This window comes from Bubalus bubalis, chromosome 17, assembly GCF_019923935.1.
Source record: "Bubalus bubalis isolate 160015118507 breed Murrah chromosome 17, NDDB_SH_1, whole genome shotgun sequence".
NCBI classification, from domain to species: domain Eukaryota; kingdom Metazoa; phylum Chordata; class Mammalia; order Artiodactyla; family Bovidae; genus Bubalus; species Bubalus bubalis.
Window position 1 is genome coordinate 67474795 of NC_059173.1, and position 16477 is coordinate 67491271.

The 16477-nt window shown below is 41.1% G+C and overlaps 1 protein-coding gene across 7 annotated transcripts in view; it reads left to right on the plus strand.

Moving 5' to 3' along the window:
- The window catches only part of ARFIP1 (ADP ribosylation factor interacting protein 1), a 135563-nt gene that overhangs the window by 19449 nt on the left and 99637 nt on the right, over positions 1–16477 (plus strand). Inside the window, exon 1 of one of the 7 annotated variants that reach the window (XM_044930538.2) lies at positions 10331–10441. The exons of 4 other annotated variants lie outside the window; for them this stretch is intronic. Coding sequence is in view for 1 of the 3 variants with exons in the window: in XM_025268186.3 (XP_025123971.1) it covers positions 12370–12396 (27 nt within the window). In the remaining 2 variants the exon portion in view is untranslated. Of the gene's footprint in view, positions 1–10330; positions 10442–10828; positions 10983–12362; positions 12397–16477 lie in introns of those variants that run through there. 2 more of the 7 variants (XM_044930539.2, XM_025268186.3) reach the window with 2 other exon arrangements.

Below are 16477 nucleotides of genomic sequence, written 5' to 3' on the forward strand. Positions count from 1 at the left end.
CTGTTGAAGTAATAGTAGTAATTGGTTCACATTTGTGCTCATCTGATCCTGTATTGTCTCTAGTTAATTATACATCAGAATCTAGGTGTAATGTTTAAAAAAAATACTGAGTTCTGGACTTCACCTCAGACTCACTAAATCTGAGTGTGTAGTGCTAGATCCGGGGCTATGTGTATGTTTTTATTGTTGATGTTTTAAATTCTATAGGTGATTCTGTATCACCTCAAAACCACTGTTCTAGCCCATTAGAATACAGAGATATTAAGAAATTAATCTTACATTGAATTCAAGTAATCAGATATTTCTTTGAACATCTAATGCTAGAAACAGCTCTCAAATTTATAGTGGTTAAAGATTTACAGAGTAGCACTTTCATATTTTTCCACCTTGCCCCTCAGACTGATTTGATATAATCCAATTAGATAAGAAGAACAGCCGTCATTTATTTCCCTCATTTGTTTGTTGAACATGTTTTAACTTTCAGAGAGGTAGTAGCTGGCGTCGGGTACCGGGCGGGCCTGGAGCATAACATGGGTCTTCCGACCCCAGCTGCAGTGTTAACAAATCAGTGTGCTGTCCGTGCAGGCGGCAGTGCTGGGTGTAGTGCCTCGTCATCGTCCCAGACGCTGAGTCTGTATGACGAGCTTTAGTGTAGGATTTAGAGCTAGATAATTTACTTCTCGCTCAAAAGTCAAAGATGAGCTCTGGTTGGCAGAATATATACTATCTGTGAGGGATTCGGAATTCTTTGTGATTTAAAGTAGTGTGGCTGTTTACCATTTGTCAAAGAAGTTCTGAGAACCTAGGGAATTATGTATACCATATTTGTCTTAACTTGTGTTTTTTATTTTTTACTATCAGATCTCTGAATCTGTACTGTTGAGAGATGATCAGAAGTTTGACACCTGTGAACTACAGGGAGGATTGGCAGCCCAGCCAATGATGAGGCTTATAATTGTAAAAAAAACTATTCTTTTTGTGGTTTACCACTGTGAGTTTCAGCTACTTGAATGTCACCTGGATAGATACTAAACTAGAAATGTCCTGCTCAGTAGAGAGTTAAACCTGGATGGCAGTGATCTGAAGGAATCCACTGCCAAGTAATTGTTCAAAATTTGTGTGTAAATTCATATTAGGCATTCTCTGTATTTTTAGCCATACCTAGGGATATTGTACTTAAAAGAAAGAAGAAGAAAAAAAAACCAGGTGTGTGAGTATAATCTGAATTTATACCCAAATTTAAAAGGTTTGTATGAGTTTATTACAGTTAACCAAAGTGGATTTAGGAATATTTTGTGACTTTGAAATTGCTCATTTATTGGAATTCTACTAACTTAAAAATTTTTTTTTTAATATCCTTGATGAAAACATTTTAGGGCTCAAATTTGCTTATAAGATTAGGGAAAGAATTAATTATAAAGAATTAATTCTCACTCTACTAGTAAACGATATATGGATACTAGTTTCTTAGAATATGATGACCTGAATTATAGTTTTCATTTCTTTAAAAGCAAAACAAAACACCAAAAACTCTCAACATTTTGAACTGAACCAAAAACATCAACCCTGTGACTAAAGGTTCATATAGGTTCTATATGACATTACTGTGTGGATCACAACAAACTGAAAAACTGTGGCAACAAAGACCTGGAAGTCTTAACATCGATAATGAGGAAAGAGCTGTCATTTGAGCATAAAGAAATATGAATAAATTTAAGAAACTTAATAGGGAAAAATTATATAAAGACAGAAGCAAGGAGGTTGGGAAAACAGGTGTATTTTTGCCAACAACAACAAAAAGGGAAAGCAGAGTAGTTGCATTAGGTATTTATTAGTGTATTTTAGGGTTTTTGCATTGCTTTTCTGTCTGCCCTTTGATATAGTAACAGTAATGCATATACTTAATTCTAATACCCAAAAAATAGATATACAAATATTTTCATTCCTTTTTTACATAAGTAACTCAGAGGTCTAAAAGTGAATTTGTTCAGATCCTGCACACAAGCTGCATGTTATTAGGAGAAATTTTAAAATAAGTAAAATAGAGTGTAGAAGAATAATGCCTTTGGAGTGGTTCACATGAAGAATTATAGCAGTTCAGGAAGTGTCAGCCAGGAATATCTGTGAAGGTGGTCTTTAAACTGTCTTACAGTGTGGGGTAGCATTTGAGCATGTGACTGGTGATGGTCACTACCTGGGCAGAGTCATAGAGAAAGGAAACAGACGCGTGTATGGGGAAGCATGAGTTGGATTTAATAGGGTATCTGAAGAAGCATAATTAATGTTAAGATAGTTCAGGTCATGAAAAGATTGTGTCAGGTGGAGCTGGCTTTTATGTTGTAAATATATTGGGGAGGAAGACAGACATGTTAAAAATACATATAACATATACATAAATTATAGACAACAAAGGTCCATCTAGTCAAAGCTATGTTTTTTCCAGTAGTCATGTATGGATGTGAGAGTTGGACCATAAAGAAAGCTGAGCGCTGAAGAATTGATGCTTTTGAACTGTGGTGTTGGAGAAGACTCTTGAGAGTCCCTTGGACTGCAAGGAGAGCCAACCAGTCAATCCTAAAGGAAATCAGTCCTGAATATTCACTGGAAGGACTGATGCTGAAGCTGAAACTTTGACCACCTGGTGCGAAGAACTGACTCATTTGAAAAGACCCTTGAAAAGACCCTTTCCCATGCTGGGAAAGACTGAAGGCAGAAGGAGAAGGGGATGACAGAGGATGAGATGGTTGGATGACATCACTGACTCGATGGGCATGAATTCGAGCAAGCTCCAGGAGTTGGTGAAGGACAGGAAAGCCTGGTGTGCTGCAGTCCATGGGGTCGCAGAGAGTTGGATATGACTGAGCAACTGGACTGAACTGAAATTTTGTAATAAAATCTTTACTGCTGTAAAGCAGGATAAGAGGCTAAAGAGTGATGAGTGCTAATTTACATGAGTTGGTCAGGAAAGGCCCTTTCTGGGTGAGCAGATACCTCACTGAGTTGAGGGAGGGGCATGTGAAAATCTAGGAGTAAGAATCTTCCAGAAAGAGGAAACAGAAAGAGCAAAAATAAGATTGGTGTGTTTGAGGAAGTGAGGACTCTGGCTGGAACTGAGGGTCAGTGAGAAAAGAGTGGAAGGAAATGCAGTAGCTAGCTGCTATGATTTGCTTGGCTCAGAAATGAGAATGACTGACAGATGATTAGAAGAGAGATCTGAAATGCAGAATTCAAGTAGCAAGTGGTTGGAAAATATAAGACAAATAGGTGTTGATACTAGTAGATTAAAATATTTGTTAAGAAAAATGTGCAACATACGAAATAAAAGTGAAGTAGTAAATGAACTCCCATAGACTTATCATCCAGATTATCATTATTTCAATTTGACCACATTTGCTTTATCCATTCTTATGTGGGATCATCTCCCTTTTAAAAACCACGGAATTGACAATGACAAGATGGAATAAAGACAAAAAGAAAGAACTTGGCCAAGACAATAACATTTGTAACCTATTTCAACTCTGTCTGGATACTGGTCTGTTTAGAGAAATGTCGTTAGGGTACACCTAGGGCAACCCACTCCGGTGTTCTTGCCTGGAGAACCCCAGGGACGGGGGAGCCTCGTGGGCTGCCGTCCATGGGGTCGCACAGAGTCGGACACGACTGAAGCGACTTAGCAGCAGCAGGGACAAAGTTAGGAGTGACTGTGCTGGAGCTCCAGGATCTGTCCTGTTGGTCCTTAGCTAAAACCAGTGTGCTAGAATTACAGCATCTTTATAGAATGTTTTTAATTTTCTAAGCTATTTCACATTTGATTCTTTTAATAGCCATATGAGGTATAGGTGAAGTTAATCTTGTTTTATAAAAGAGGAGATTGAGACCTAGGGAAGGACAAGTGACTTCTGTACAGTTATAAAAAGGGGCCGAGCCAGTCCTTAAATCTGTGTCTTCTGATAAGTTGATTAGCTGTCTTGAGATATCATGGGTGGGCTTATTCACCTAATGCTCTTGAACGATGTTAAATTAACTTTGCCATAAATACACTAACCATGTTTTAAAGGTCATATTTTTACTGATTCAGATGGAAATTTCAGAGACTGTTTGAATTATGATTTTAATAGAATTGCTTTCTCTTTTTGTAGGCAAAAAAAGAATCTAATTTCATCTGACACAGAAGGCATTTGTGCTTTTTGGTTTTAGAGCAGAATGTGGTCTCTGTTGACATGCATAATTGGTTCACTAAGCACTTCGACCTTCATTGTCTGAAGCCATAACTAGAACAATTGCAGTTGAATATCTGTGACTTCCTTTTCTTATTTTCCACACTGCTTACTTTATTCATTGCTGTTTTGTTTAGGTTTGACTGAGATTAAGAAGTTAATCTTTTAAATGACAAGAAAATATAACTACTTGGTAGCAGAACAAAATACCTACTGATCATGAGAAATACTTCACGGCGCTTTTATAATGAGTTTTCAAGTAACATTTTAAAGTGGTAGATATAAGAAACCGTTGAAAAGCTTGAAGTTTATTATTGTACTTTATTTTTACCTGCTCAGTGGCAAATTAGATTAAACAACAATGTTAAATATATGTGTTTTAGAAGAAGTAAAGTCTTGTATTGTTCCAGAAGTCTGACTAAGGCTAGGACAAGTTCTTTTATATCCTTTCTAGAAAGTTTCTATCTTGTTTCTAATAAGCATTTTAGAAATTAGGTTTTACTATTCTTAATGTAATACATTGATAACATCAAGAAACTTATTTCCAGTATGCCTTCTGTTACATTATTAAGATAGACTTTTAGTCTTTGGATGAATTTTTGTTATTGTTGCATCTTTGATTTTCTATGAAGTGTTTCCATCATCATAAATTGTTGTTGATTTAGTTGCTAAGTTGTGTCCAACTCTTCTCAACCCTATGAACCGTAGCTCCCCCTCAACCCTATGAACTGTAGCTCCCCGAAGCTCCTCTGTCCATGGGATTTCCTAGGCAAGAATACTGTAGTGGGTTGCCATTTCCTTCTCCCGGGAACTTCGCGACGTAGGGATCAAACCCATGTGTCCTGCTTGTCAGGCAGATTCTTGACCACTGAGCAGCCTGGGAAGCCCTCTTGTATAGTTTTTGCTCTCCTATTTTTTTTTTTTTTTTTTTAATCATGTTTGTTTGGTTATTTTGTTTTCTTTGCTGTGTTCCTCACTTGGCACTCTACTTTGGTCTTGTTTGTGGTTTAGTTTTGATTCTAATTGGTTGATACCATTTTTGGTTTTCTTTGCTCACCTAGTCACTCTCTTGTACTTAGTTTTCTTTGGTCTGTTTTGGTTTCATTTGTGTGTGTGTGTTCTTTTGTTTTTGTTTTCTGTTTGATTTTGCTTTTAACGTTTGTCTGCATTTCATTTTTTGTTCTTGGTTGTTGGTGTGGTATTTTTGGAGGTTTTTTTGTTGTTGTTTTTGGGGAGATTTTGTGTGTGTGTGTTTGTTAGCTTGTTTGTTTTAATCCCCTTTATTGCCATAACAAACGGCTTGTGGAATCTTGGTTCCCTGACCAGAACCTGGGCCTGAGTCTCTGGAGGGGATGTCTGAGTCAGGACACTAGACCATCCGAGAACTCCTGACCCCAGGGAGTATTAATCGGTGAGCACTCCCCCGAAGACCCCCACCTGAACCCAAGACCTGGCACCACCCAACTGCCTGCAGCACCCAGCGCTGGACGCCTCGCCCGAACAACAAGCAAGATGTCAGCAGGCAGGCTGCCCACAGACACCCCAAAGCATATCACCTCACACAGCCCTGCCTATCAGAGGGAAAAAACGCACCTCCTCATCAGTAGTCATAAATGCTGATTGTCAAAATGTAAGGCCTTTTACAGTGTTAATCTCAAGGCATATTTTCAGGAATAGAAAACATAAACAGGGTGAGAAAAAATTACGTGAGCTTTTTCTTTTAGTTTTGGTCTTCAGCAGCTACAGAAAAGACTATAGACTCGGGGTTGAATTTATAGGAGGAAGAGTTATTGCACCAACCACAGGGGTGCAGATGCAGTGAGCAGGCAGGCGTTCCGTTGGCCAGGACGGAGACCGTCAGGAGAATATGGAGTCTGAGCGGTGACTGCAAGTGGGTAGGGGTCAGACTGTCGGCAGCTTTCTGTTTTTGTTTTTTTGTTGTACTGATTTCTGGCTGTGCTGGGTCTGGGCTGCTGTGAGGGCTTTCTCTGGCTGTGGGGAGCGGGGGCTGCTCTCTGGCTGTAGTGCACGGACTCCTCGCTGTGGTGCCTTCTCTTGTTGCGGAGGGTGGGCGTCAGTAGTTGAGGCCGGCGGGCTTGGTAAATGTGGCTCGCGGGCTCTGGAACTTGGCCTCAGGAGTGGTGCTGCACAGGCTTAGCTGTTTCACAGCATGTGGGGTCTTCCCAGATCAGGGATGGAACCCAGGGCTCCAGCATTGACAGGCAGATTCTTAACCAAGTACTAGGGAAGCCCCATCAGCAGTTTTTTGAGCCATATTATAACATTGGAGAAGGCAATGGCACCCCGCTCCAGTACTCTTGCCTGGAAAATCCCATGGATGGAGGAGACTGGTGGGCTACAGTCCATGGGGTCGCACAGAGTCGGACACGACTGAGCAACTTCACTTTCAGTTTTCACTTTCATGCATTGGAGAAGAAGAGGGCACCCCACTCCAATGTTCTTGCCTGGAGAACCCCAGGAATGGGGGAGCCTGGTGGGCTGCCGTCTGTGGGGTTGCACAGAGTCGGACACGACTGAAGTGACTCAGCAGCAGCAGCAGCGTAACTAGTGTAGTATTGAGAACGTTCGCTGGAGTGATGGATAGTGTTAAGGGCTTCACCGAAGAAGGGCAGGGGGAGTTACTCTCCCCCGGTGCGGCTGGTCTTATGCTGTGAAATGCATTGCGTTTATGACATTAAAGTTGTATTTTGTTAAAGTACAGTTGATTCACAATGCTGTGTTAGTTTCTGGTGTGCAGCAAAGTGATTCACTTATATGTATACACACACACACACACACACACACACACATATTCTTTTTCATATTTTTTTCCAAAATGGTTTATTGGTGGTAGTGGTTTAGTTGCTAAGTCATAGCTGACTCTTGTGATCCCATGGACTGTAGCCTGCCAGGCTCCTCTGTCCCTGGGATTCTCCAGGCGAGAATACTGGAGTGGGTTGCCTTTATTACATGATACTAAATACAGTTCCCTGTCTGATACAGGAGGACTTTGTCATTTATTTTATATATAGTAGTTTGTATCTACTAATTACAAACTCCTGATTTATCCCTCTCCCAGCCCCTTTCCCCTTCAAGAACCATAAGTTTGTTTTCTGTGTATGAATTTGTTTATTTTTTTGTAAATATATTCATTTGTGTCATATTTTAGATTCCACATATAAGTGATATCTTATAGTACTTGTTTTTCTCTGATTTACTTCACTCAATATGACAATCTCTAGGTCCACCCATGTTGCTGCAAATGGCATTGTTTTATTCTTTTTTTCTGGCTGAATAGTATCCCCTTGTGTGTGCGTGCACGCGCGCACACACACACGTCATCTTTACCCCTTCATCTGTTGATGGACATTTAGGCTGCTTCCATGCCTTGGCTTTTGTAAGTAGTGCTGCCGTGAACGTTTGGGATGCATGTATCTTTCTGAATTATAGTTTTCTCCAGATATGTGCCCAGGAGTGGGGTTGCTGGATCATATGGCAATTCTGTTTCTAGTTTTTGAAGTAATCTGTGCTAGTGATACAGAACCCGCCTGCCAGTGCAGGAGACATAAGCAACGCAGGTTTGATCCTTGGTTAGGAATATCCCCTGGAGGAGGGCATGGCAACCCACTCCAGTATTCTTGCCTGCAGAATCCCATGGACACAGGAGCCTCTCAGGGTACAATCCATCGGGTTGCAGAGTCAGACATGACTGAAGCAGCTTAGCATGCACACACTCATACTGTTTTCCATAGTGGCTGCACCAGCGTACAGTCCGCCAGCAGTGTAGGAGGCTTCTTTTTGCTTTATACCCTCTCCAGCACTTGTTTGTATACTTTTTGGTGATGGCTGTTCTGACTGGTGTGAGATGTAGTTTTGATTTGCATTTCTCTAGTAATTAGCAGTGTTTAGCATCTTTTCATGTGCCTGTTAGCCATCTGTATGTCTTCTTTGGAAATATGTCTACTTAAGTGTCTCCCCATTGTTTGATTGGGTTGGTTGGTTGGTTATTGAGTTGTATGAGCTATTTGTATAGTTTGGAGATTAAGCCCTTATCAGTCACATCATTTGCCAATATTTTCTCCCAGTTCATAGGTTGTCTTTTCCTTTTGTTTATGGTTTCTTTTGCTGTGTGAAAGCTTCTTTTGATTAGGTCCCATTTGTTTCTTTTTGCTTTTGTTTCTTTTGCCTTGGGAGACTGATCTAAAAAATCGTCTGTACAATTTATGGCAGAAAATGTTTGCCTGTGTTTTCTTCTAGGAGTGTCATGGTGTCATGTTTTGTATTTTAAGTCTTTAAGCCAGGGGTTGCAGCTTCCAGACTGAAGACCAGTAGTACCTCTTGTCAGATCAGTGTCCTTAGACTAGAGATAAAGTGCACGATGAATGTAATGTGCTTGAATCACCCCCAGACCATCCCCCTCCCGCCTGGGCCATGGAGAAACTGTCTTCCATGAAGTTAGTCCCTGGTTCCAAAAAGGTCGGGGACCACTGCTTTAAGCCATTTTGAGTATATTTTTGTGTATGGTGTGAGGGTGTGTTTTAACCTCAATGATTTACATGAGGCTGTCCAGCTGTCCCAGTACCATTTGCTGAAGAGACTGTCTTTTCCCTGTTGTGTATTTTTGCCTCCTTTGTTAAAGATTAATTGACTGTAGGTGTATGGGTTTGTTTCTGGGCTCTTAGTTCTGTTCCATTGATCCATGTATCTGTTCCCCCCCCCCTCCCCAATCCCACACTGTTTTGATTACTGTGACTTTGTGGTGTTGTCTGAAGTCTGGAAAGGTTATGCCTCCAGCTTTGTTTTTTTCCTTAGGATTGCTCTGGCAATTCTGGTTCAATATAATTTTAGGATTATTTGTTCTACTTCTCTGAAAGATGTCATAGGTAATTTGATAAAGTGAGTATGTATTAGACCAATAAGTTCTGCTATTATAAGAAGCAGTATGTAGCATCAGGCTATTTACAGGGTTCTTCAGCCTTAACAATATGACATATTTTGCTATAAGGTTTTTTATTGTGGGAATTATCCTGTGCATTGTAGGACCTCTAGCAACATTCCTGCCCTGTATCTTCAAGATGCCAGTAGCACACCATCCCCAGCTATAACATTCAGAAATGTCCTTAGGGGGGGGATGGGTACTAAAACTGACCCCAGTTAATAACTATGGAGTTATCAGGATCAGTAATAACATCCATATTTTCTGGCAGCTGATGCTGTTTGCAATAGCAGGCTTAGTCCGTATCTTGAAGCTCCTGATTCCCAGACATCCTAGTTTAATTCTGCAGCCTCCCACAGCCAGGAGTAGCAGGTCCTAGATGCAGCTGTCTCTGGGACTCTGGTATTAGCAAAAGGCAGCACTAACGATGTGATTGGAAGCTGATGCTTCAGTCTTGAATTGTTGAAAGTGAAGGGTCAGATTAAGACAAATGCTACTCTAACTGTGTAGGACGATACGGAAATAGAGAAAACTGCAGTACAGGTGGTCAGCATTGAGGAAACAGTACGTTTGACTCATAAATGTCTGAAAGCATATATATTGGCATGACCCATTGGCATATATATTGGCTGGCATGACATTGATATGTTTCACTCGCCTTTGAGAGACTCTGTAATGTTGAGGTTAAAAATAAGGCCTCTCAAAGCCAATGTGCCAGATTTGAATCCCATTTCATCACTTGGTAGCTGCATGTCATTGAGAGATTTCTTAATCTGTCTTCTTACCTGTAAAACAGATATAATAATGGTACCTAAGTTTGAGAGTTTTGAAGGAGATAATGCACATTGAGCAATTAGAATTAAATCAGTTAATATGTGAAAAACACATGGACCAGCAGCTGGCACACAGTCAGCACCCACTGTTGTTGTTGTAGGGCTCCATTTGCAAGAGGGTACGTTATTTAAATTATTTTAATCCTTTAACGGACCTAGTCCTCAGTTTTCTTATCTGTTAAATTGGGAAAATCTTATCTCCCTCACAGGCTTCCCTTGTGGCTCAGAGGGTAAAGAATCCGCCTGCAATGCAGGAGACCAGGGTTCAATCCCTGGGTCAGGAAGACCTCCTGGAGAAGGAAATGGCTACTGACTCCAGTGTTCTTGCCTGGAGAACCCCATGGACAGAGGCCTAGAGGACTGCAGTCCACGGGGTCACAAAGAGCCGGTCACGACTGAGCAACTAACATTAACTACTCACAGGGCAGTTGTAAACGTTAAAGGAAATATTTCAGGTAATAAGCTTGGTAGCGTGGCACCTGGCATATATTGATAGAAGGCAGTTAATAAAGGTCAGCATTCAGTTATTACTGGCAAATTAAGGAACCATGAAGCTATCAAACAGGTTTCATAGGTAATTCATTCACTAGCATTCTGAAAGGTTTCTAGAGCGTTTCATAGTTATTATTGATACTCAAAAGCACTCACAAAGATATCGTAAGACTTTTCCCCATTTATCCACTTCTTGTAGTTCAGCTTTCAGTGTCTTATGTTGCAAGCAGATGAAACCAATTCCAGGTCATTTACATAGAAAAGACATTTACTAAGAGGATCTGAGGTAACTTACAAGGAAGTTGGAAACCAGAATCCAGGTTCCCTATCGGGGAGTATGCCCCAGATCCCGGTTCAGCACGGTTTCAGCGCGGGCACTGTGCTGCCGGGGCTTGGCCCCGGGCTTGGCGGCTGGCACTGCCAGGACTCTGGGTACTGGCTGCGGTAACTGCGCTGCCCCATGGAGTGGCAGCGTGGCCCCACCGCGGCTACTGCTGCCCCTCAGTGAGTTTTTATCACTCGTCTTGTTGTCACTAGTTTCTGATCTCAGGTCTGGGGCGAGTGCCTTCATAGAACCTAGGTCGCATGGCAGCTCCCCCAGAGCTTGGGAAACAAACAATAATAATGTAACTTACGTAGAGCTTATTATATGCCAGACACTTTTCTAAATACTTTATATTTCATTTTATCCTTACAACAACTAAGGTAGGTACTAATATCATTTTACTGATGAGGAAAGAGAATTTTGGGAACTTTGAGACTTTTAGGAAGTTTACATAATATGTGGAGGAGCCAAGGATTAAACTCAAGTAATCTGGCTGCAGATATTTGCTTTTGATTATCAGGTATTTTGAGCTTTTATATAATAAGAAGCAGGTTCTGCCTTTCCCCAGCCTTTTGTAGAGGCTTTCCCCAATATTAGAAGGGGACTGTGACGGGGCAGCCAGAAGAATGAGATATAGACTCAGTACTTGGCTAAAGTCTGACTTGGCAAACCAGTCATTGCCTCTGTTGCTGTTTTAAAAGCTCCAGGATGAGGGACACTGAATCTGAGGATCAGAGGGATTTTTTTTTTTTAACGCTCTGCCATTTTTTATTCACTTAGAGGAGAATACTTGTGAGGTTTCAGACTCTGGATCAAATAGGGAATATGTGTCTATAAGTAACACTTAGGATTGTGTGACGTTTTTATAGTGAGAGGGTATTGGCCTAGTTTATTTTTGTCATGAAGACCAGTTTTGGAAAATTGGTGAACTTTATTTGCTGCTGGGTCGTAGAGCCGCAAGTCAGTCCTTGCTCTTAGGTGGGCACTGTATTCAGGACCATGTGCCTGCCACCACCAGCCTGGTGTGGGCTCCCTAGGGGTGGATTTGGGGCTTTCCAGAAAAGCAGATCCTCTGCCATTAGAGGTGGTAGAATGGAATTTCACCCTGTAAAAAGCTGACTTTATTGAGGTAAATTTTGCATATGATAAAACGTGTTCATTTAAAATGTACAGTTGGATGAGTTTTGACAAGTATATACATTTGGGAAACCATAACCTCAGTGAAGACGCAGACAACGCTGCTTGTGCACTTTTGTAGTCGGCTGGCCTGTCTACCCTGCTTCTCAGGCGAGAGCTGGTCTGTCGTGATAAATTGGTTTTGTGTGCTCTGTGTGCATGCTCAGTTGTTCAGTCATGTCCGACTCTTTGTGACTCTGTGGACTGTAGCCCTCCAGGCTCCGCTATCCATGGGATTTTCCAGGCAGAAATGCTGGAGTGGGTTGCCTTTTTCTTCTCCAGGGGATCTTCCCAGCCCCAAGATTGAACCCCCATCTCTTGTATCTCCTACGCTGGCAGGTGGATTCTTTACCACTGGGCTACCTGGGAAGCCCTTCTTCATCTACAAAAATGAGAATTTTGTGTTCTACAGTTCTGGTATGTATTCTTTTTGTGTCTGGATTTTTGGCTCAGAATATTGAGATTAAACAACAGTTATTGTATACATCAGTGATTCACTCCTTTTTATTGCTGAGGAATATTCCATTATAAGTATAAACTATAATTTGTTTATCCATTAACCTGTTGATGGACATTTTTTTCTTCTCATTTTGGGCTCTTATAAGTAAGCCTGCTATGAATATACGTATACAAGTCTCTGTGGGACGTTTGTTTTTATTTTTCTGGTAAATGCTTAGGTGTAGAATGACTGAGTCATATGATCAAGTGTATGTTTAATTTCATAAGAAATTGCTAAGTGAAGTGGTTTTTTTACATTTCCTCCAGCAGTGTATTGGAGAAGGAAATGGCAACCCACTCCAGCATTCTTGCCTGGAGAATCCCGTGGACAGAGGAGCCTGGTGGGCTGCAGTCCATGGGGTCGTAAGGAGTCGGGCACGACTTAGCAGCTAAACCACCGGCAGTGTAGGCAAGTTCTGGTTACTACTCTCCAACCAGTACTTGGTATTGTCAGCCTTTTTGAACTTCAGCCGTTGTATTGGGTGTATGCTTGTGTCTTCTTGTGGCTTTAAATTGCATTTCCTTGATGATTAGTGATGTTAAACATCTTCCATGCACTTACCATTTATTTGTTTTCTTTAGTGAGGTGCCTGTTAAAGTTTTGTCCATGTTTTATTTGGGTTGTTGGTCTTCTTATTGAATTTTATTTATTAAAATAAGACATATATATATTTTAAATGTGGCTTCCCTTATGGCTCAGTGGTAAAGAATCTGCCTGCCAGTGCAGGAGACTCAGGTTCAATCCCTGGGTCGGGAAGATCTCCTGAAGAAGGAAATGGCAACCCACTCCAGTATTCTTGCCTGGGAAATCCCGTGAACAGAGGAGCCTGGTGGGCTGCAGTCCATGGGGTCGCAAAAGAATCCAACATGACTGAGCAACTAAACAACAGTTTATTTTGAATACCAGTTGTTTGTCAGATACATATCTTACATCTGTTTTCTCCCAATCTGTAGCTCGTCTTTTCATCTTTTAAATGGTGTCATTTTGAAAAGAAATTTTTAATTTTGATGAAGTCCAAATTATCAGTGTTTCTCTTATTGTTTATGTTTTCCATTTCCTAAGAAAATATTTGCCTACTCCAAAGTCATTGTGAAGTCTACTAATAAACCCATCAAAGGCATTCTTCATTTCTGTTAGAAGTGATTTTTATCTCTAGCATTTTTTTTGGGTTCTTTCTTAGTATTTATACATCTCTGTTTATGTCGTCCAGCTGTTCATGCATGCTGTCTGCTTTATCCATTACAGCCATCTCAGCCACCAGAGAAGCCCATATTACTCATAGTTGTTTTAAATTCCTGGTCTGGTAATTCCAACATCCATGCCATTTCTGATTGTGATGTTTGCTTTGTGACTTCAGGTTGTGTTTTTTGCCTTTTGTAGACCTTATAATTTTTACTTATTAATCAGACATGATGTATCAGGTGAAAGGACCTGCTGTAAATGTGGGCATAAAGTGTAGGAGAAGGGGAGTGTTGTATATCCTGTGATTAGGTGTCAGTCTTTCAGGGAGCCTGTGCCTCGGGACTGTGACGTTCTCGAGTGTTTCTCAGTTTTTCTCTCCTCTCCTTACGTGGCACAGGATAGCTGGAATGTGCTGGCTGTGGCCGTTTCCCTGCTCAGCCCTGTGCCAAGCAGGCTAGGTTCTGGTTTCTCCTGAGGGTAAGCCTTGTTAAGAATAGAGTTCTTAGGGACCTCCCTGGTGGTGCAGTGGATAAGAATTCTGCCTATGCATGGGACTTGGGTTCAATCCCTGGTGGGAAGATTCCACATGCTGTATGGAGCAGCTCAGCCTGTGAGCCACACTGCTGAAGCCACATGCCCTAGAGCCTGTGTTCCAGAAGAGAGAAGCCAAGAATGGACTGCTTAGTGTATTTCACAGTGGTTCCAGTTCTCACCAATTGCTGGAAGGATGAGGGAGTTTTTCTGTGATATTTACTGGGGTAACCTGGTCCCCTCTTGAAAGCAACACTAAATATTGTGGGTCCTTGCTTTTGACTGGGTTCCTCTGGAGTCTTTAACTCTTAAGAGTTGTCCACGCTGAGCCTCCAGCAACTCACTGATTACAGTTCAGATTTTCCTACCACAGCATTGGTTACTGAGGTGGTTTCCACTGGTTTTTGTTCTTGTAAGCCATGACTCTTTGCATTTGCCTATCTCCAATTTTGGGAGTAACAGTGTGCCCTGTGTCCTCCCCTCTTTTATGAATCCAAGAAGACTTATTGCTTTTTTAGTGTGTTCAGCGTACTTGTTAGAATGAGATGGTGATTTCCAAGGTCCTCACATGCAGAAACGAAAGCAGAAGTCCCCACCCCAAGATAACTACTGTTCTGCCTACCATCATCATACCTTATTGGTTTTCTTTTTGAATCGAATCATATAGTAGATACTCTTTGGGTCTGGCTTCGGTGGCTCAACATGGTCTATAAGAATTTTTTGTTTTTAATAGCAGTAGTTCTAGTTAATTGCTGTGTAGTGTAGTGTTCCATTGTTTGATTATACTACAGTTTCTTTATCTGTTCTGCTGTTGATGAACATTTGAGTTGTTTGCAGTTTTAAGCTATATTATGGATAAAGCTTCTGTGAATAGTCTCATACTTGTTTTATGATGGACAGATGCACTGTATTTCACGGGTATGTTTCCTAGGAGTAGAATTTCTGGGTTGTAGAATAGGCATATGTTTAATAGTATTGCCAGAAAGTTTTCAAAGTGATTTTACCACATTTTGCTTGCACCAGCAATGTATGAGAACCTACATACTTGCTAACACTTAATTTTGTCAGTCTTTCTAAATTTGGCCATTCTAATGGGTGTTAGTAGTATTCTGATCTGTGGTCTTAATCTGCATGACAAATTAAAATGAATGACAGGGCGGTCCCAGTGACTCAGATGGTAAAGAATCCGCCTGAAATGCGGAAGACCCGGGTTCTTTTCCTGCTTCAGAAAGACCCCCTGGAGAAAGGAATTGCTACCCACTCCAGTATTCTTGCATGGAGAATTCCATGGACAGAGGGGCCTGGTGGGCTACAGTCCACGGAGTCCCAAAGAGTCAGACACAAATGATTGTGGATCTTTCCTAATGCTGAAATTCTATGTTTGCTTAAAGAGTCTGCTGCTGCTAAGTCGCTTCAGTCGTGTCTGACTCTGTGCGACCCCATGGACTGCAGCCCACCAGGCTCCTCCGTCCATGGGATTTTCCAGGCAAGAGTACTGGAGTGGGCTGCCATCGCCTTCTCCCTTAAAGAGTCTAGTGCATGCTTATAGCTGTAGTTCTCCTTAGCAACACTTTAGAATCACCTGGGGAACTTTTAAAACTTAAAGTTCCCCAGGTAATTCTAGGATGCAGAGAGGGTTGAAAGCATTCTGAATGAAACATTCTGTGCCTCTCGGGACTTTGCTGTACCCTTTGGTGAGTGACATGTTGTCTTTCTCATTGCCCAGCCAAAAATTGGGTAGGGAGCAGGGAGAAGGCCTGGGTTACCCTACATTTCTCCCCTACTCTTGATCCCCCACAATCTAGCCACTCTGTAAGGCTCTTACTTCACCTCCTGAAGAATTCTCAAAAAAGAATTCACCTTTTTCAATTCCCACAGCCTTAATTTAGATCTTTATTATTTCTTACTCACATTGTAAAATGCTTCCTAAATGGTTTTTCTACTTCTAGTCTTTCCTTCTTTCCCTTCAGTCGAACTTCCTTCAGGCTGTTCACTAAAATAAATTGATCAGATTTTTCTACTTCTTTCTTCATATCTCTTTTAGAAGTTCACAGTTCTTGGTCTAGCATTTATAAAGTCCATCATGATAGTCTCCTACATACTTTACTAGCCTCCTTGTCATTTTTATTTTTAAAACCTAATTTTGATAAAATTTCATACAGAAAAATTAAACTCTTTGCCCAGATTCACCATTGTTTTGTCTCATTTACTTTAACATTTTCTCTTTAAATGCAGAGTTTCTTCTCTTTTGAACCATTTGAGAGTGGTTTGCAGACATTATGTCCG